The sequence below is a fragment of the Muntiacus reevesi genome, chromosome 6 (assembly GCF_963930625.1).
Source record: "Muntiacus reevesi chromosome 6, mMunRee1.1, whole genome shotgun sequence".
NCBI classification, from domain to species: Eukaryota; Metazoa; Chordata; class Mammalia; order Artiodactyla; family Cervidae; genus Muntiacus; species Muntiacus reevesi.
Window position 1 is genome coordinate 112,953,623 of NC_089254.1, and position 20,689 is coordinate 112,974,311.

A 20,689-nucleotide genomic window follows, 5' to 3' on the forward strand; every position below is an offset into this window, starting at 1 on the left:
CTTCTGTTACAGGCCCCGGAACAACCTCCACTGTACGGAACCCGGAGTGCAGGTGGGTCCAGATCAGAGAACACTCTTCCCTGCCACCCGCCCTCAGGCCAACTCAAACCTGCTGGGCTAAGGCGGTCTGTCCCCTTGGCCTTTAGCAGTTGGGGTGCAGATCTCCGGAGGAGGGGAACGAAGACTGCTCGGAGCAGCGGCAGGGCACGGGTTCACAGCCAGTTCCTGGGACTGCCGACCGCCGGGGCACACCGTCCCACCACGGCCGTTTCACATTAGGGGACAATCTCACCACGTGCAGCTGGGAGGAAGTGCGCATGGGAAGGTGACATCAGTCACCAGAGAATGCGGATTTACCCACAGTGACACCCCAGTTCACACACTATGATGACTTGCAATCAAAAACAGAAAATAATACGTGTTTGCAGGCAGGCGCAGTAATCGGAACCTTACTGCATTGCTGATGAGACTATAAAATATTCCCACCGTTATGGAAAGCAGTTTAGCAGTTCCTCCAAAAGTTAAACCCATCAATTTCACTTCTAGGTATATACCCTCTAAAACTGAACACAAGTATTCAAACAAAAATGTGAACATCAATGTTCAGAACACAACTCATTAATAGCCAAAAGACAGAAAGAACCCAAAAAGTTCTTCAAAGGATGAAAGGATAAACAAAGTGGGGCATACCTGTACAGTGGAACATTATTCAGCCATAAAATAAGAAGTATGCTATAGCGTAAGATCTTAAAAATGTTACGCTAAGTGAAAGATACAAAAGTTCACATATTGTATGATTCTACTTATATGAAACATTAAGAAAAGGTAAAATTATAAAGACAGAAATATATGTGATGGCACAGCCACGGGGAGGGTGAAATGCAGCATGATTGCTAAGGGGTATAGGCTTTCTTTTGGGGTGATGAAAACTTGGGGAACCAGATAGAGGTGATGGTTGCACAACACTGTGAAGGTATTAAATGACCCTGAATAACTTTATGTTACTTGAAACCTACCGCAATAAGAGTAAAAGAAATGAACTATCAAGGAAAAAATAAGAAGAAATCTTAAACACATGTCGCTAAGAGAGAGAGACGCCAAAGTGAAAACACTACACAGTGTATGATTCCAACTCCCTGATGTACTGGAAAAGGTAAAAAGATAAGCGGCCACCAAGAAGTTCAGGGATGGGGAGGAAGGAAGACTAGAGTAGAGCCTCCTAATATAAACTAGGGACTTTACTTAATAATGTATCACACTGTTTCAATAATTGCAACAAATGTAGCACACTAATACAAGATGCTAACTCAAGAAACTGCCTGCAGGGGGGACATGGGAACTGTATCACTTGATTTTTCTCAAGTAAGTTGAGAAAACCTGTTGCTGTCCAACTTGCATTAAAAGAAGTATTAATGTGAATTTTTCAGGTAGAAAGAAAATGATCCCACACAAAAACGTGGAAATGGAAGAAGGTATCTTCTTCCATTTATAGAAGAAGTCACAATTATAGAGACTAAAAATGCTCCAAGTCTATCCTGCTACTTAAGACAACCGTCAGGAGACTAATGCTGCATAAAGCAGTGAGCCGGGCCCCAGTGCAATGAGGGTGCTCTCTGGGCCAAGGGGGAGTGCAGAGGGTGTGGTTGCAGGAACATAGCCTCTCATTCTTGTGAGACTGTGGTGACAGCTGAACCCCCAGGCCTGAGTCTCCTCCTCTTTGAAAAGTAGACATTTTTAACATCGAAATGACTAGATTGTTGTTGTTCAGTTGCTAACTCATGTCTGACTTTTCCGACTCCATGGACTGCATTACATCAGGCTTCCCTGTCTTTCACTAACTCCCAGAGTTTGCTCAGATTCATGTCCATTGAGTGAGTGTTGCTATCTAACCGTCTCATCCTCTGTCGCCCTCTTCTCCTTTGCCTTCAATCTTTCTTAGCATCAGGGTCTTTTCCAATGAGTCGGCTCTTCACGTTATGTGGCCAAAGTATCAGAGCTTCAGCATCAATCTTTCCAATGAATATTCAGGACTGATTTCCTTTAGGATTGACTGGTTTGGTATCAATGCAACCCAAGGGACTCTCAAGAGTCTTCTCCAATATCACAATTTGAAAGCATCAGTTCTTCAGTGCTCAACCTTCCTTATTGTCCAACTCTCACATCCATACATGACTACTAGAAAAACCATTGCTTTGACTAGATGGACCTTTGTTGGCAAAGTGATGTCTCTGCTTTTCAATATGCTCTCTAGGTATGTCACAGCTTTTCTTCCAAGGAGCAAGTTTCTTTTAATTTCATGGGTGCAGTAACCATTCACAGTGATTTTGGAGCCCAAGAAAATAAAAGTCTGTCACTGCTTCCATGTTTTCCCCATTATTTGCCATGAAGTGATGGGACCAGATGCCATGATCTTACCTTTCTGAACGTTGAATTTTAAGCCAACTTTTTCACTCTCCTTTTTCACCCTCAAGACGCTCTTCAGTTCCTCTTCCTTTCTGTCATTTAGAGTGGTAACATCTGCATACCTGAGACTTGATATTTCTCCTGGCAATCTTGACTCCAGCTTGTGATTCAGCTAGGCTTTCATTTCCCATGATGTACTTTGCATAGACATTAAATTAGCAAGGTGACAATATACAGCCTTGATGTACTCATTTCCTAATTTGGAACCAGTCTGTTGTTCCATGTCCAGTTCTAACTGTTGCTTCTTGACCTGTTGCTACAGGTTTCTCAGGAGACAGGTAATGTGGTCTGGTATTCCCATCTCTTGAAGAATTTACCAGTTTATCATGATCCACATAGTCAAAGGCTTCAGCTTAGTCAATGAATCAGATTTTTTTTTCTGGAATTCCCATGCTTTCTCTATGACCTGGGCTTCCCTCATGGCTCAACTGGTAAAGAATCTGCCTGCAATTCAGGAGACCCTGGCTCGATTCCTGGGTTGGGAAGATTCACTGGAGAAGGGAAAGGCTACCCACTCCAGTATTCTTGGACTCTATGATCCAAAGAATGCTGGCAATTTGATCTCTGGTTCCTTTGCCTTTTCTAAAGCCAGCTTGTACATGTGGGGGTTCTTGGTTCACACACTGCTGACGTCTAGCTTGACGGATTTTGAGCACAACTTCACCTGCATGTGAAATGAGCACGACTGTGCGGTGGGGCACTGCCCTCCTTTGAGATTAGAATGAAAACTGACCTCTTCCAGTCCTGTGGCGACTGGCGTCTTTCAAATGTGCCAACATGTTGAATACAGAACTTTAACAGCATCATCCTTTAGGATTTGAAATAGCTCAGTGAAAATCCCATGACCTCCACTAGCCTTGTTTGTAGTAATGTTTCCTAAGGCACACTTGACTTCAGACTCAACGATGTCTGGCTCTAGGTGAATGACCACACCATTGTGGCTATCCAGGTCATTAAGACCTCTTTTTTATAGTTCTGTGTATTCTTGCCACCTCTTTTTTAACCTCTTCTGTTTCTATTAGGTCCTTACAGATCATGCCCACCCTTGTATGAAATGTTCCCTTGATATTTCCAATATTCTTGAAGAGATCTCTAGTCTTTCCCATCCTATTTCTTTGTCTTACTTACTTAAAAAGGATTTCTTCTCTCTTCTTGCTATTCTTTGGAAGTCTGCATTCAGTTAGGTGTTCTTTCCCTTTATCCCTTGCTTTTTGCTGCTCTTCCTTCCTCAGCTATTTGTAAAGCTTCCTCAGACAACTACTTTGCCTTCTTGCATTTCTTTTTCTTCAGGACAGTTGCAGAGAAGAGCCAATTCTGCCTCCATGTTGGAACTGTTTCTGTGACTTGCCTTTAGTAGCTTCTGTTACTATCACCATACAGAATGACCTGCCGCAGAGAATCTCGCCCCTCTGCCTACTAAACTGAAGCGCCCCATTCAGAACCCTGTCCACCTGCAGACGGCACAAAGGAAGAGATCAACACGTTCTCTGCCTGAGGTGTGCCATTCTAGAAGATGTCTGCAAGACTAAAGGCCTTTTTATTTTGCTTCCTTACCTTCCCCCATCTCTGATCTATAATAGAACCTGGCATCCAGACCTGATAAAATGGTTATTTCGAGGCGCTAGCCTGTCATCTTCTTGGTCAGCAGGCTCTCTGAATAAAGTCTCTTCCTTGCCTCAGTCCCTTGTCTCTTAGATTCATTGGCCTGTCGTGCAGTGAGCAGAGTGAGCCTGTACTCAGTAACAGGATTGTTTTGGTCACTGACTCCTATACAACATTATGAACCTCTGTCCATGGTTCTTCAGGCACTCTGTCTACCAAATCTAATCCCTTGAATCTATTTGTCACCTCCACTGTCACCACCAACTCCAAGGGATTTGATTTAGGCCTAGTGGTTTTCCCTACTGTCTTCAATCTTAGCCTGAATATTGCAATAAGGAGCTCATGATCTGAACCACAGTCAGTTCCAGCTCTTGCTTTTGCTGACTATATAGAGCTTCTCCATCTTCGGCTGCAAAAAATACAGTCTGATTTCGGTACTGACCATCTGGTGATGTCCATGTGTAGAGTCATCTCTTGTGTTGTTGGAAAATGGTGTTTGCTATGACCAGTGTGTTCTCTTGGCAAAACTCTGTTAGCCTTTGCTCTGCTTCATTCTGTGCTCCAAGGCCAAATTTAGCCTGTTACTCCAGGTGTCTCTTGACTTCCTACTTTGCATTCCAGTCCCCTATGATGAAAAGGACCTCTTTCTTTGTTGTCAGATCTAGGTCTTAGAATTGATCAACTTCAGCTTCTTTGGCATTGGTGGTCGCAGCACAGACTTGGATCACTGTGATGCTGAGTGGTTTGCCTTGGAAATGAACCATGATCATTCTGTTGTTTTTGAGACTGCATCCAAGTACTGCACTTTGGACTCTTTTGTTGACTATGAAGGCTACTCCATTTCTTCCAAGGAATTCTTGCCCACATTAGTAAATGACTAGATGATGTGACGTCTAATCCCATTTCTTCTTCACCACCATCAAGAGAGGTCAGAGAACTCACAGACCTCCCAGTTCAAAGTCTGTCGCAGACCCAATGTAAGCGCCAGTGTGGCCTGTCCCCTCATCCTTACGATGGAAACAGGTGCACTGTGGGCCCTAACTGGCTTCCCCCATGCAGAGTGCCTGGAAGAGAAGCTGCACACAGCGAGCACTGATGGATGGACCACATCTCGCCTTGTTTTGGCCATGCTGCGTGGCTTGTGCCATCTCAGCTCCCTGAGCCGGGACTGGGCCTGGGCCATGGCAGTGGAACGACCGGACGGCCAGGGAATTCCCTTTCCTCACCTTTCACCTCCCGATTTCCTCTGGGGCGCAAAGGCCTGTCCTGGGCCCTCTGGTCTTTTTACGCTGTCTACACTCACTTCCTCCATTTCTCCACTTCAAGCATGATCTCAGGCACCCAGCGCCTGCGAACTGAGGTATCCGGCTATGCTCCCAGGTCTCCCTTACCAGCCACTGGCTGCTGTTGGACAGCTCCTCTAAGAACTCCTTTAGGGTTCTTAAACTCAACGTTTACAAGACAAGATTAACCATATCCAAGCCTTATTCCTAGGCTTCCAAACTCCTGTTCCTACTGAATGGTTACTGGCGAGGGCCATCATGCGTCCTCCCCCACGGGCTCAGCTGGAGCCACCTTCCCTCTGCCAGCCCAGCCCTGTATCCCTCCCTCCACTGAGCCGTCAGGGCCAGGTGCTCCTTCCTTCCTCAGGCTTGGAGCTGGTCCCCACTCTGTCCCCTCAATCTCCTTGGACATTACTGCCAGGTTTATCTTGCTACACATCCAGTTTTCAAATTGGGACATGCCACTGCTTTAAATGTTTCAGTGTTTTCCTGGCATCATTCAGATCTGGCCCAAACGCCAGCAGCGGGAGGCCCTGCTCTGCTCCTCAGCTCCCGATGCAAACACCGTGGCCCACCTGGGCCGCGCTGCATCCAAGCACTTAGCGCCTCTCCCCCGCCTGCCCCCACAAGGCCACATGTAATTCTCAGGCACCAGGGGAATGGCAGCAAAGGGAATAGTCACAGCACTGAACCCAACACATGACATGAATCTGGACCGAGAGGTCCAGTGGAGGGAAAGGCCTTTGAGAACAGATGAGACAACGCTGAGCCATCGCCACTGCACTCAGCTACCCTCCTCCTGAGTATCCAAGACAGAGGGGTGCTGGTGGCCCTGCAGGAGATGGCCACATTTCACTCCTTACAACTCGTGCTTTCTTATAAGACAAAAAAAAAAAAAAAAAGATTTAGCAGATGTGATAAGTTAAGGCTCTTGAGTTGAGGAGCTGTCCTGCATCCTGTGTGGGCCATGATGCAATCACACACGTCCTCTCAGGTGGGAGCAGAGGCGGAACAGACACAGACAGAAAACAGAAAGTATGTGATGATTGGAGCAGCTGCCGGCGGTGAGGGTGAGGAGCAACACACCCAGGAACGCCAGCTCCAGAAGCTGGGAAGGGCCTGCAGAGGGAGCATGGCCCTGTCGATCCCCTGGTTTCAGCTGTTGGGAACTGCTTCCAGACTTTTGGCCCCCAGAACTGTAAATGATAAATCTGTGCTGTTTTAAGTCACCAGTTTGCAGAGCTTTCCTCCAGTGGCCCCAGTCCCGGCAGCAAGCCAACGGGACTGCTCCCTTCCCCTCGTGCCCATCCATGATGAAACAGTCCCCAGGTAAGTCCCGCTAAGACCATCCCTCACACACACACAGCAGTGGTCACACTTTCATTTCCCCAGTGTAAAACCACAATCAGATTCAAGCTATTAAGTAAAATCAACACTTTCTAACAGCTCTGAATAGATTTCAAAATCTATGTATATGAAAAAAAACAATTAAAAATTATTTTCATTTTTGTTACATATTATATTTGACTTTTTGGTTTTAAAAATCTGGTACTCACATTAATTTAGCATTAATAGATCTTATGTGTTCACTTGCTATGCATTCAAATGTTTATAGCACAAATGAAATAAATTAATGATCTCAGTGGGCAGCTCACCGCAAATACGTATATTGGCAACATAGGCATTACACAACAATTTATAATTGAGTGTAGAGAGTCCTCGTAAAACAAGCAATAGTTCACTGTTTCAACCACTCACTAGGTTTTCTGTACAAACTCCTTGCAAACTACTGGCTGCTACAGCAGACAAAAAGTCCCTGTCTTCAAACTCCTGATCCTACACACAATTACAAGACTAAGCACACTTAACTGAATGGTTTAACAAATATGAAGCAGTTCTGTGATAAAACAGAAAGTAAGAGCATCGCCCAGATGAGTAACTTTGATCTGATGCTGGTATCTCAGAATATGAGTGGCAGACTCATAAACCCAGTATCTCACACGCGTTCCAGGGTAGAATTTATGCCACAAAGCAAGCTGGAAGATGTTGTCTTTCCACATCACTGGATTTATCTTCTGCAGATCCGCTGTACTCTAAGCAGCCCAAAACATAACCCACCGGATGGAAGCAGAAGGAAGCAACCCTACACCCAAAACAGGTTAAATTAAACTACTACAGCTGACCCAAAACTTTGCTGTTGTTGTTCAGCTCAGTTGTGTCCAACTCTTTGTGACCCCATGGACTGCAACACGCCAGGCTTCCTTGTCTTTCACCATCTCCTGGAGCTTGCTCAAACTCATTCATTGACTCAGTGATGCCATCCAACCATCTCATCCTCTGTCATCCCCTTCTCCTTCTGCCTTCAATCTTTCCCAGCAGCAGGGTCTTTTCCAATGAGTTGGCTCTTTGCATCAGGTAGTCTAAGTACTGGAGTTTCAGCTTCAGCAGCAGTCCTTCCAATGAACACCCAGGACTGATCTCCTTTAGGATGGATTGGTTGGATCTCCTTGCAGTCCAAGGAACTCTCAAGAGTCTTCTCCAACACCACAGTTCAAAAGCATCAATTCTTCAGCACTCTGCCTTCTTTATGGTCAAACTCTTACCTCCACACATGACTACTGGAAAAACCATAGCTTTGACTGGATGGACCTTTGTCAGCAAAGGTCTCAGACATCTCTTTGCTTTTTAATACACTGTCTAGGTTTGTCATAGCTTTTTTTCCAAACAGCAAGCATCTTTTAATTTCATGGCTGCAGTCACTGTCCATAGTGATTTTGGAACACAAGAAAATAAAGTCTGTCACAGTTTTCATTTTTTCCCCATCTATTTGCCACGAACTGACAGGACCAGATGTCATGATCTTAGTTTTTTGAATGTTGAGTTTTAAGCCAGTTTTATCACTCTCTTCTTTCATCTTCATCAAGTTCCTCTTCACTTTCTGCCATCAGGGTGGTGTCATCTGCGTATCTGAGGTTATTGATATGCAATTTCAAACCCACACTTTAGTCCCCAACCAACACTTATTCACAAGAGGAAGGAAATGAGTACATGAACTTAAAAATTTTACATGATAGTCTCCTATTGGAACTAGCTAAGGTTATCTACTATGTCAGGGCAGCTGCTGCAAGCAAAGCGAAAGTAACCACAACCTCAGGCAGAAGGAGACGGGGACGAGAGAGGACAAGATGGTTGGAGGCATCACCAACTCAATGGAATGAGTCTGAGAAAACTCCAGGAGATGGTGAAGGACAGGGAAGCCTGGCATTCTGCAGTGTTCATGGGGTCGAAAAGAGCTGGACATGACTGAGGGACTGAACAGCAGTAGGACAGAATTTGTTTTAAGGAAGAGGCAGTGAGGATGAGGGGTAATAACACAGGCTCCTTGGATATTACTTTAGGACGTTCAGAGAAAAAAGAGAAAGAAAACACAAGGAATATTTTCAAGTGCGACTCACAACAAAGTATTATGGTAGATAAACTCTTAGCAACAACACAAACAAATACAGTGAAACAGAAACAGAGAGGAGCTCTGTCATTTGCCTACTCCAGAAAGGTGAGAGAAGCGCCTCAGGCAGCACAAAGCTGGTGGTTAACAGCTGACAGTTCAAAGGCGGCATCAGCACAGGATCCCTAACCCCAGGGGACCTCCAGCCACCCTGCCAGCCCTGGGTTTTCCTTATTCTAGCCTCATGATCAAACACACAAGCCAGGGCTGTGTCAGTGCCCACCTAATGATGAGGAAACTAAGGTTCTGAAAGGTGTGCTGACTTGTCAGAGAGCACAGAGCCGGTAGTGGGTGGGTCGTGGATAGGAACCCACATGGGTCAAACCGAGCCTGCTTCTCGAGAGTGTGCGCAAGCAGCAATGCCATCGCGTGTGATACAGGTCCCTGAGGGTGACCCACAACACTCAGTGCCCAAGGGCTGCCAGGTAACACTGACAACGCCAGTCACACAGCTGGTTATTTTCAGACAAGATCAAGGACAATGCAGTTAGCCCTCTCAGCCATTTCCAAACAACCATCCCTACACGGTGCTACAAAAAGCAATGACTTGGCTTACCCAACTCTCACTTGCCAACACAGCACAGGGGAAGAAAAGCCCTTCGAAGAGTGACTGCGTGGGCGCACTCTCTTCTTCTAAAGGTTATTTACATAAGAGGGGATCTGGATAAATCTACTGTGCTTATTTTAACATCACACCATTCAAAAACAAACACTGCCCTCTAAAGCTAGACTTCTGCTTATAAAATTACTATGCTACTCTTAGGAGTTCAAAAATAGTTCATATATCCTGGACAGATTAGATGAATGGCTCATGCAAACCATCTTTCGCAACTTGAAAAGGTAGAAAATGAAATATCTCAAACTCTAGCTTTACCTTTTCTTAACCGTCAATAACAATCCCATTTTTGGAATCTGTACATGAGACATAATTTAAATAAAGCATGGCACTCCCATAAACAAGACACTACTGCAAAAACCAGTCATGTTTCTGAAGAATAATGACATGTTCACAGCATAATGCTTAATGAAGGCAAATACAACACACACACACATCCATGTACCTCCAATCACGTCAATACTAAAGATTCAGAAAATCACCAAAACATTAATAATGGCTATCACTGGTTAGTAAGACGGTAGGTAACTCTTTTCTTTTTATTCTTCTCCGAAGTTTGAAATGTTCTACAATGAGTATGTGTTCTCACACAGAAAAAACATGTTTTCAAAACTTGTCTAGCAATGGCACCCCACTCCAGTACTCTTGCCTGGAAAATCCCATAGAAGGAGGAGCCTGGTGGGCTGCAGTCCATGGGGTCGCCAAGAGTTGAACACAACTGAGTGACTTCACTTTCACTTTTCACTTTCATGCATTGGAGAAGGAAATGGCAACCCACTTGTGTTCTTGCCTGGAGAATCCCAGGGACGGGGGAGCCTGGTGGGCTGCAGTCTATGGGGTTGCATAGAGTCGGACACGACTGAAGCGACTTAGCAGCAGCAGCAATAGCCATAATATAAAGAGCTTCCCTGATGGCTTAGTGGTAAAGAATCTGCCTGCCAATGCAAGAGACACAAGAGACACAGGTTTGATCCCTGGGTCAGGAAGATCCCCTGGAGGAGGAAAGGGCAGCCCACTTCAGTACTCTTGCCTGGGAAATCCCATGGACAGAGAAGCCTGGCAAGCTACAGTCCATGGGGTCACAAAGAGTCAGGCACGACTGAGTCACTGAGCACCCAGCCATAATATAAGAAATACAAGATTGCATATTCATTAAAAGTAGAAAAATAAAGTTCACTAAGTGACTGAACAAAGAAACGAACTTCAAGCTCAACTTCAATGACATTTTTGCAAATAATAAAAAAGAAAGCATAATAAACACTTTCATATTAGTATTTCCACATCTGCCATTTGTGCGGTTATCACCAATTCTCAAGTATAGTCACCAGGTACAACGACGTTCTTTAAAAAATGAAGTCACTGCTGCTGACAGTGCTGTCACTCTGATGTTTTCCTCTGCACATCCTGCTGTAATCCATTTAATACACACAGATATCGAACTATGGGTCTCAGAGGTGTCCACTATGAGTAATCACAAGACTGCCTTTCCCAAAATAGGCAAAGGCAGGACAACATAAAATTGAAGTTATATGCACAGCTAGCTACTTCTACAAACCCTAGAAAAAAGGGTTTAATCCTTATCAATAAAATCTTTTACAATACACTGATTTAAAGAAATGGGTTATTACTTAAACAAAAGGACAAAATGCTCTAAGAAGCAGAGCATTTTAAAAAATGAACATATCATTTCAACAACTGAAAGACCTAATACAGGTTTGCCTTTCTTTTTCCATATGAATAATGTTTTAATATACTTTTCTGATACAAGAAAAATAAATATGTATTAATTTTATTTAAAAAAAACTACCAGTGCATACTATAACTAAAATTAGGATTATTTCTAGATTTGTGTTATTACTAGCTATAAATTTCTGAGTTTAAGGCCTTGTCTTACTTATCACCTAGCACAGTACATGGAACATAGCAAAGGTTTAATAAATACTGGCTTAGTGAACAGGTGAATCAATAAAAGCTCATTGTTGATTTCTGTACTTAAGCTAGGCTTGTTACTTAAAATATCATCTACTCTAGGAAAAATTCACCAAAATAGATGATTTCCTTTTAAAAAGTTTGACTTTTTTTAAAAACAGTTAAGCAGGGAAAAAAATGAAGCAAAACCACTGAAAGGGAGAAAGACCATGAGAAAACTTGTGAATTAAACATGTTAAATGGAAAAAGATTCCATGCAAGACAACTACGGACACTATTTATACAAGAACTATGCCCCACCCAGTTCCAGAAGAACACAAGGTGACTCAGTGTTTACAGCACAATAAGATCCTTAAGAGTAAAAGAGAACAGTGTTTGAGGGAAGGTGGACGGGCACCTCCAGAGCCCTCCAAGTGCTGAGCAACCCAGCAGCAGTGCAGCGCTAGGCATTCTGCAGCCAGGGCAGGCGATCTCCGGCACTGCGCAGGGTTCCCTGTTCTGACCTCACAAGCCTGGCTCTGAACACATCGCCCAGTCTCCCTGAGACACGGGAGTGCTGCCCTGACAGGTGGCCCAGGCCCCAGTTTGAGCACCTCCGCTCCTCACCCCTGGGCCCAGCTGACAATTCCCACCTTACTTACAACTCCCCCCAGCCTCCACCAAGGAAGAGCCCAGGTATCCACTGTGCTGTCCTACTAGGCTCTGACACTTGCCACCTCCACCCTGAGACACACCCGATTTTGCTGTTCCCACTTATTCTTTAGTGTCCTTTAGGGTGTCTATACGCACATCCTCTGACTAACCACTTTGTGACCTACTAGGGCACTCTTCAGCCATCACACCCCATCTCGTAGCTACCTGGAAGTAAGTACACACAGGAAGGGAAGGTGACCTCTAACACGACTGTAGATAGTGGGTGCTTAGATCTTTAAATGAAGAAGGAAAATTCATCTGACGCAGGGTTGTCATGGAAACCAAAAAAGATAATAAATTAATAAAACATAACAAAATGCAAGAGTCTACAAATAGTACATTCACTCTAAAATCATGATATAAGTAATTCCCTAGTGGTCCAGTGGTTAAGACTTCACATTTCCAGGACTTCTCTGGTGGCTCAGTTGTAAAGAATCCACCTGCCAATGCAGGACACAGGGGTTAGATCCCTGGTCCAGGAAGATCCCACATGCTGTGGAGCAACTAAGCCCCTGTACCCCAACTATTGAGCCTGTGCTCTAGAGCCCTCGAACTGCAACTACTGAGCCCTCACGCTGCCAACTACTAAAGCCCAAGTGCCCTAGAACACATGATCAGCAAGAGAAGCCACCACGATAAGAAGGGAGAGCACTGCAACTAGAGAGCTGTCCTTGCTCGCTGCAACAGGAGAAAAGCCCATGCAACAATGAAGACCCAACACAGCCAAATAATAAATTAAATAAACATAAAAATTATATGTATACAAAAACTTCTCACTTCCACTGTTAGAGAAACTAAGATACTGCATGCCACATGGTGGTGGCCCAAATAAATAATTAAAATTTATAAAAATAGTGGGCCTTAAAAAAATAAAATCATGCTATGATAGAATAAGTGTTAGTTGCTCAGGTATGTCTGACTCTTTGCCATCCCATGGGCTGTATCCCGCCAGGCTCCTCCATCCATGGGATTTCCCAGGCAAGAATACTGGAGTGGGTTGATATTTCCTTCCCCAGGGAATCCTCCCAACCCAGGGATTGAACCTGGGTCTCCTGCACTGCAGACAAATTCTTTACAGTCTGAGCCACCAGGGAAGCCCTATGATAGAATATATCTTATAGAAAACAAACCAATTTATCAGCTAAATTTCTCAAACACACATTGTAATTACGTATCATTACCTTGAATTAAAGTTAAGAGTTTAAAATAACTCACACACAACCCCCCCCACACACAAACATATTTAGGCTATTTATATCTTTGAAGCAAAATCTCTATTTGATCGTTTAGCCAATGTAGCATCAACGCTTAAAGTAACATCTGTTGTTGTTTAGTTGTGTCAGATTCTCTGTCCATGGGCAAGAATACTGGAGTGGGTTGCCATTTCTTTCTCCAGAGGATCTTTAAGAACCAGGGCTCAAACCCATATCCCTGTATTGGCAGGAGGATTCTTTACCACTGAGCCATAAGGAGTCGAAAAGTAACATTAGGTTTAAGGTAAAAATATTTATGGAGTTACTTTTTTCATTCACAAGCCCTCCCCTTTCATTAAATATTCTTTATAAATTACTCCAAATTTACATTGAAACAATAATTTTTAAAAGTTGTAAGAGCTTTAGCTGGAATTCCATAAGCAAGGCGGTTTATGTGGCTTACTCTGTACTATAACTAATCACCTGTTTCACTTATTTTTAAGAAATTTAAAGTCTATAATATTTTTCAATAGCACTATTGACAAGTAATTCACATACCATAAAATTCACTCATTTAACATCTACAGTTGAGTTGTTTTTAATGTATTTTCAATATGTGATATCATTCAAAGTTAAATGCTGCAACCAATGTAGAAATCAGGAAAACTCAAAGAATACACTAAGAGGTTCACCAGGCCTAAGGAGAACACTAAGTCACTAGTCAGTTGTTCGTAACTGTTTCTTCATAGGACCAAGATCTATATTTTACACACATATTTAATATAACAACATAACATATATTAAATATAATTTAATATAAATATATTACATATATTTTCAATTCCTGTATCTGTTTAAATTATTTATAGTTTAGTCCTAGCTCTACATTCTCCAATCTTGAAATATAAAGTGAGGCTAATATTCACCTGAAGCAGAAAAACCAGAGCACACAGCCTGATGTATGCATAGATCCTGAATTTAAATCCATTTGTCAGCTTGAACTAAAAAACAGGTATTTACTACTTTATGTCCGGCAACCGTGGGGCCTTCTGCTCTAACTTCATGAAGCACTTAGATAGCATAACAGTCAGGTGAGGGTGACTATAGCAGTAGCAGGCGCATAAAAGAAACCCAAAGAGTAACCATATCTCTTTCACAGCTTTGAGGAGGTTCTAACATTTTCTTCAAGCATTTAACTGGCCTAGGATCTAAAATTGCAACTGCAGTTTAAAATGGATCAACTCTGGGTCCTGATGTAGTTACAAGCCTGTTAGGAGTCTTCACAAAATTTTTTAATAGTATAAGTCAATGATTAACACTGAGAATAAAAGTATTTGCCCTTCCTTTACATAAGACCAAAGTGTATTCTTTTCTTTTGCTTATCTGGTTTTTAGTCTACATAATAAATTTTGGCTAGACTTAAAATTCTCCTGAACTTCCCAAAGAACCACGGGAAGAAAGCTTTCCCTAAAGAAAAGCTAGTGCATATAGTAAAAACAGCAGAACACATAAGCTGACTATGCTTTAAATCTCAATCATCAAGGTTTAAGAAGAATAGAAGACCCACTGTCATTTATGGCAGGTTTGGGTTTCTACTTATTTGCAGCCATAAAATCAACATTAATTGGCAGCAGTGAAAACAGAAAAAGGGCAGACTTCACACCAAGTTCTAAGTTTTCAAATAAAAATCGTAGTGGAAAACCATCTTTATGCATCTCTATTAAAAACTCCTCAAGATAGAACTGCCATATGACCCAGCAATCCCACTCCTGGGCATACACACCGAGGAAGCCAGATCTGAAAGAGACAAGTGCACCCCAATGTTCATCGCAGCACTGTTTATAACAGCCAGGACATGGAAGCAACCTAGATGCCCATCAGCAGACGAATGGATAAGGAAGCTGTGGTACATATACACCATGGAATATTACTCAGCCATTAAAAAGAATTCATTTGAATCAGTTCTAATGAGATGGATGAAATTGTAGCCCATTATACAGAGTGAAGTGAGCCAGAAAGATAAAGACCAATACAGTATACTAACGCATATATATGGAATTTAAAAAGATGGTAACGATAACCCTATATGCAAAACAGAAAAAGAGACACAGATGTACAAAACAGACTTTTAGACTCTGTGGGAGAAGGCGAGGGTGGGATGTTCAGAAAGAACAGCATTGAAACAAGTATATTATCAAGGGTGAAACAGATGACCAGCCCAAGTTGGATGCATGAGACAAGTGCTCAGGGCTGGTGCACTGGGAAGACCCAGCGGGATGGGATGGAGAGGGAGGAGGGAGGGGGGATCGGGATGGGGAACACATGTAAATCCATGGCTGATTCATGTCAATGTATGGCAAAAACCACTACAATATTGTAAAGTAATTAGCCTCCAACTAATAAAAATAAATGGAAAAAAAAAAAAAAACTCCTCAAGAATTTTCTTCACCCATAGTCTAATTTTACAGGGCTCATTAACAAGGGACGACCACAGAGACAACAAAAAGGCCAGTCCTCAATCTGTCAACTCAGACTTATCAGGTGATTTCCCTGTTGATGGGAAAAAAAGAGTAAAGAAATGAATAGTACTGTGGTTCACATTAAAGCTCTAGTCTTACAGAATTGCCACATGTTAAATGAGAGCCATTTTTCATATCCTCCTAATAGCCTTTATTTGAAATAGTATATATATATGTTTTCTCAAAGTATTAATATTTGTTTATCATTTCATTTTACAATCAGCATAAATTTTTACTTTACTAAATAAAAAGAAGAAAAATTGTGAGTAAACATATTCAAAAGTAAAGCTAGGAAGTGAGTACCACATTACTTCATGTTTTCCTCTGCTTCTACCCTACTGTGAATCACAGCTGTCAATGACACACTATGAAATCTGCACAAACACATCTTGTTCAAAGCAAAATACCAACCCGAAGAACCTAAGTTTGTACAGTAAAAATCAAAGAACTACTAATACAGAAACCTTAACTCTTCTTATACATGAACGATTTCTATTGCTGATTTGTTCTCCAACTGTAACAGAACAGCAGGTCCACTTCTAGGCAGTGTAATTCACTGGCTTTATTAGGAAAATAACACATGGGTATTACAACAAAAAAGGCATTAAAACATCTTCCTCAAACTTCAGACTCCTAGGCTTTTCTTGGATATGATCACGATCAAGTTTTGTGTGAATTCTCACAGCAGTTTTCTAAGCAATACAGGTGTGTTTAAGTGTATATATGTGTAATGTGAGCACAAATACAAATTTGATGAACAAGTGAAAAGCTGTGTGAAAAACAGAAATTCCATACTGTATGAGATGAACACCAAGGTTCATCAGTTTTAATCACACAGAGGAAAATCCAAGAAAGGAATCTTTGGCTAATTATCCTTTTCTTCTGGTAGAAAAAAAAAATATTTGTCATGTCCTTCAATATGGTAACAAACATACGTTAATTAATTGTTAAAATAGCATGCATTTCACAACTTTCATAAGCAAATTTTATGTTAGCCAACTGCTCCATAACCAAGTATCTATGAATGTCAACACCCCCAATTCCTGTGACTCTCGACCTTGATTATGTCTGCTGTTTGGGTAATGTCCCTACTCACTGTTTTTGGTTACTTTCTGTAATCATTTAATTCGGTGTAACAGAAGACACAAGATGCCACTTGAAAGTCCTTCTGCCTTGCCAACAAGTGTACCTCTGTTCTTGGCTTTTCATATCTGGTGTCTACACTTCACTCCTCTTTTCTGCTTCTGGCGAAAAGCTACACCACACTACTTATTCTGATTCTTCCAAATACTACTGTGCACACATCCACCATGTATTGATAGAATTTTAAATTCCCAAAGTCCCTGACTGTGAGATTCTTATTACAATTGCTCTTTGTTGTTACAGGTAGTCGCCATTAGGTTAGGTGTCTCCCGACCCTGGGCATTCCAGCTCTCCAACCAGTCTGCCTGTGTCACGTACTCCATGACAAACGTCTTATGACTGGAAATAGGGATCACACTCCAAGTCCTTTTCTCCTCTAAGAGAAAACGACCCTTTTCAAAGTCACTGGCTGGTCATTTCCCCATGAAGTTTTACATCAAGCCTAACATGAGCATCATTTATCTTAAAATAAGCACTATTTCCTGTTGCCTGAAACTGTGACACCAACTTATGGTTAAACCAGAAAGCAGGAGGGAGCCAACTCCATTAGTTTTCACATTGCATAAATAAATTATGAGGAGAATTGCTGGATGTAAAAATAATCAGTACCAGGGCTCTTTCCATTAGTGCAACTCTTCCAAAACTTCCTGCCCCCACCCACCTAAAATTCACCTCGGATTCAAGTCTACCCTACATAAAAGTTACTCAGCTTATAACGTTAATTCCAAAGAAGTGAAACAAACCTTCAATTAACCTAACATCAGAGGATCTTTGGGAGGACCCCCACTGCTCAACTGTGTCAGAAACAAAAAAGAAATGGCTGAGGCGTCTCAGGGGAGGAGGAAACCGCCCTTCCCCGCTCACCGCTGGCCGCCTTCTCCGCAGCGGAGAAGGGAGCGGCGTCCAGGCCCGCGGAGCGCACCAGGCGCCCGGAGCTCACATTCCAGCGGCGGGAGTTGCGGCACCGCGCGGGGAGGACTGGAGACGTGGCCGCGGGAGGAGCGCGCGGGGCTCGCCTCACCTGTGCTCGGGACCCGCCCGCGCGGAAAGGTGAAGGCGCCCACCCGCGGGGTCTGCGGGCAGACAGTGGGCCGGCGGGGTGGGGGCCCGGCGACAGCGTTGGAGACCCCCGATTTACACGGCTCGAACAGACGCCGGCGCCCGGGGCTCAGAACGCCCCACGTGGGCGGGGTCGGGGAGTGAGGGGACCCAAGACCCTGGAGGGGCGGGGACGAGCCCGGACTTCTGACCCAACAGGCGACCCGGATCAGGGCGAGGGTCGCGGCGAGCAGGTACCCCGACTCGGGCGGGGTGAGGACAGGTAGGAACCCCTCACCCGGCGGGCGGGCGGGGTCAGGGCCGGGGTCGCGGCGGGCAGGGACCACGACTCGGGCGGGGTCCAGTCGGGTGGGGCGAGGACAGGCAGGAACCCCTGACGGGGCGGGTGGGAACCCCTGACCCAGCGGGCAGGCGGGGTCAGGGCGGGTGGGGACCCGACCCGGGCCAGGTAGGGGCGGGTCGGCACTCCCGAGCGGGCAGGCGGGGTCAGGGCCAGGACCGTGGCGGGCGGGCATCCCTGGTCTGACCTGGGCCAGAGTCGAGGTAAGCGAGGACCTCCCAGACCGAGTGGGAAGGCGGGGTCAGAGCGGGCCCGGGGCCCCTGACCCTGATCGGCACAGGCGGGAGGGCGGGTCTGGGCCGGGGGCGGGCAGGGGTCTGCGGCGCCCACTCACCCAGGCCGGCAGGTCGCAGGCGCGCACCCCGAGGCGCACGGCGCGCTCCTCGTCCTCCAGTAGCGCCAGCGCGCGGCACAGGCGGGTGGCCTTAAGGCCGCGGCTCCTGCGGCACCACACGAGCAGCCCGAGAGCCAGCAGCACCCAGCTGAAGCTCAGGCCCAGGTAGCCCAGCGCGTACACCGGCAGCAACAGCGCGAAGCTGCGCGCCAGCTGTGCCAGCAGCCCTGCCACGTCCACGCTCAGCGCCGCGCCGGGGGACTCTGCCCCGGAGGCGCCCGCCTCGGGGCCCGGAGCCCTGGAGCCGCTCATGGCCCCGCCGCGTAGCGTTCCCCTCGGCTCCCGGCCGAGGCGCCTCAGCCCGCGCTGCAGCGCCCCTCTGAGGGGCCGGCGCAGCCGCCCGGCCCGCCCGCGCTTCCGCTCGCGGCGCCGTGTGACGTCAGCACGCAGGGCGGGGCGGTGGTGGAGGCGGCGAGGAGCCGAGGTGTTCCACTGCGGCAGCCGGGCGTGGTCCCCGGGCCTGGGTGCGCCCCAACGCGGGGTGGGCCCGGCTCGCGTGGGACGTCATCCCACAGGGCCCGCCAGCGCCGCGGTGGTGGGGGTGGGCGGGGCTGGCTGGTGTGTGGCTTCATCGCACGGGCGGGCGGGGCGTCTCTGACACGGGGTGGCCGGGCCCGGCGTGGATGTCCCTTCACAGGCTTGAGAGAGCGCCTCTGAGGCGGAGTGGGCGGTGCTTTCTGACGTCATCGCGAACTGGCGGGGCGCCTCTGACGCGGAGTGGCCGGGCCGGGCGTGGGTGTCGCCTCACAGGCTTGAGAGAGTGCGACTGAGGCCGAGTGGGCGATGCTTTGTGACGCCATCACGGACGGGCGAGGCGACCCTTAAGTGTGGCGGTCGGGTTTTGAGTGAAAGTTGGTGCGCGGAACGGTCTGTCAGCGGGCTTCCGTGTTCGCCGAGGGGGCTCCGCTCGCCCAGTCACCTGGGTCGCGCTTCGTGCTGGGATACTGCGGGAGGAGAAGCACACGCTCCTGAGTTTGCGGATACTGACCGTCCACAGCCGACGGACGACTTCCTAACGGAATTCTCTCCGCGGCCCTGGAGGCGCGGGAGCTCAGATAGGCCGCTGTGTGCGCGAGGGCGGGACTTACCTCGCCCGCGAGGCCGCGGGGACTTGGCACCCGCCCTCAGCAGGATGTCCGACGGGCGCCCGCGGTTCCTGAATCCGTTCTCTAGAAGGACAAACCGCTCTTGATTGCTGTTTCCCCTTAACTCAACCAGGGTAATTATTTTTGCACTCTAGTCTCCTTAAAGCCGAACAGTTGCAGAGGACAGCCTAAGTAAAATTTTAAAGCATATCCAGTGGGTTCGAAGGATGTTTTAATTCAATTACTGGCAGCCTTGAAGGGCCTATTGGAGAGAAATAGATCATGCTTACATGTTTTGAAGTTCTTGGTGGGTGTGTTCATATTACATGGCCCTACCCTACTATATTTTAGCGATTCTGGAGTATTGAAAACTATGCAGTATTTGGGAGAGGGAGGGGGGCAGAAGCCCATTTTCAGGACAAAACAGTGATGCTCCACAGACCACTTTGCTGTGCACACAGGTAAGTAAAAGCCTGTAAAATGAAGACCACCAGCTGAAGACACCTGCAGTTCCAGCCCTATAAAATGAAACCAGTGAAAGATTTGCTGCTCACATGAACTTTTTAGGGGGATGGGATAGGAAGCACTTGCGCGATATGGTAGCTGTGACAAAGTCTCATCAATGATTCAACTAGACTTTAAATTCCAGTTGAGCTATTTCAAATCCTAAAAGATGATGCAGTGAAAGTGGTGCACTCAATTTGCCAGCAAATTTGGAAAAGTCAGCTGTGGCCACAGGACTGGAAAAGATCAGTTTTCATTCTATTCCCAGAGAAAGGCAATGCCAAAGAATGCTCACACTATGGCACAATTGCATTCATCTCACACACTAGCAAAGTAATGCTCAAACTTCTCCAAGCCAGCG

The 20,689-nt window shown here is 45.7% G+C and overlaps 1 protein-coding gene across 2 annotated transcripts in view; it reads right to left on the reverse strand.

Annotated features, from left to right (window-relative positions):
• The window catches only part of ESYT2 (extended synaptotagmin 2), a 77,982-nt gene extending 58,884 nt beyond the window's left edge, over window positions 1-19,098 (reverse strand). Inside the window, exon 1 of one of the 2 annotated variants that reach the window (XM_065939633.1) lies at window positions 18,680-19,098. In XM_065939633.1, coding sequence (XP_065795705.1) covers window positions 18,680-18,991 — 312 coding nt within the window. In that variant the 5' untranslated portion in view covers window positions 18,992-19,098. The remainder of the gene's footprint in view (window positions 1-18,679) is intronic. The other variant, XM_065939634.1, reaches the window with a different exon arrangement.
• Window positions 19,099-20,689: the final 1,591 nt, after the last annotated feature.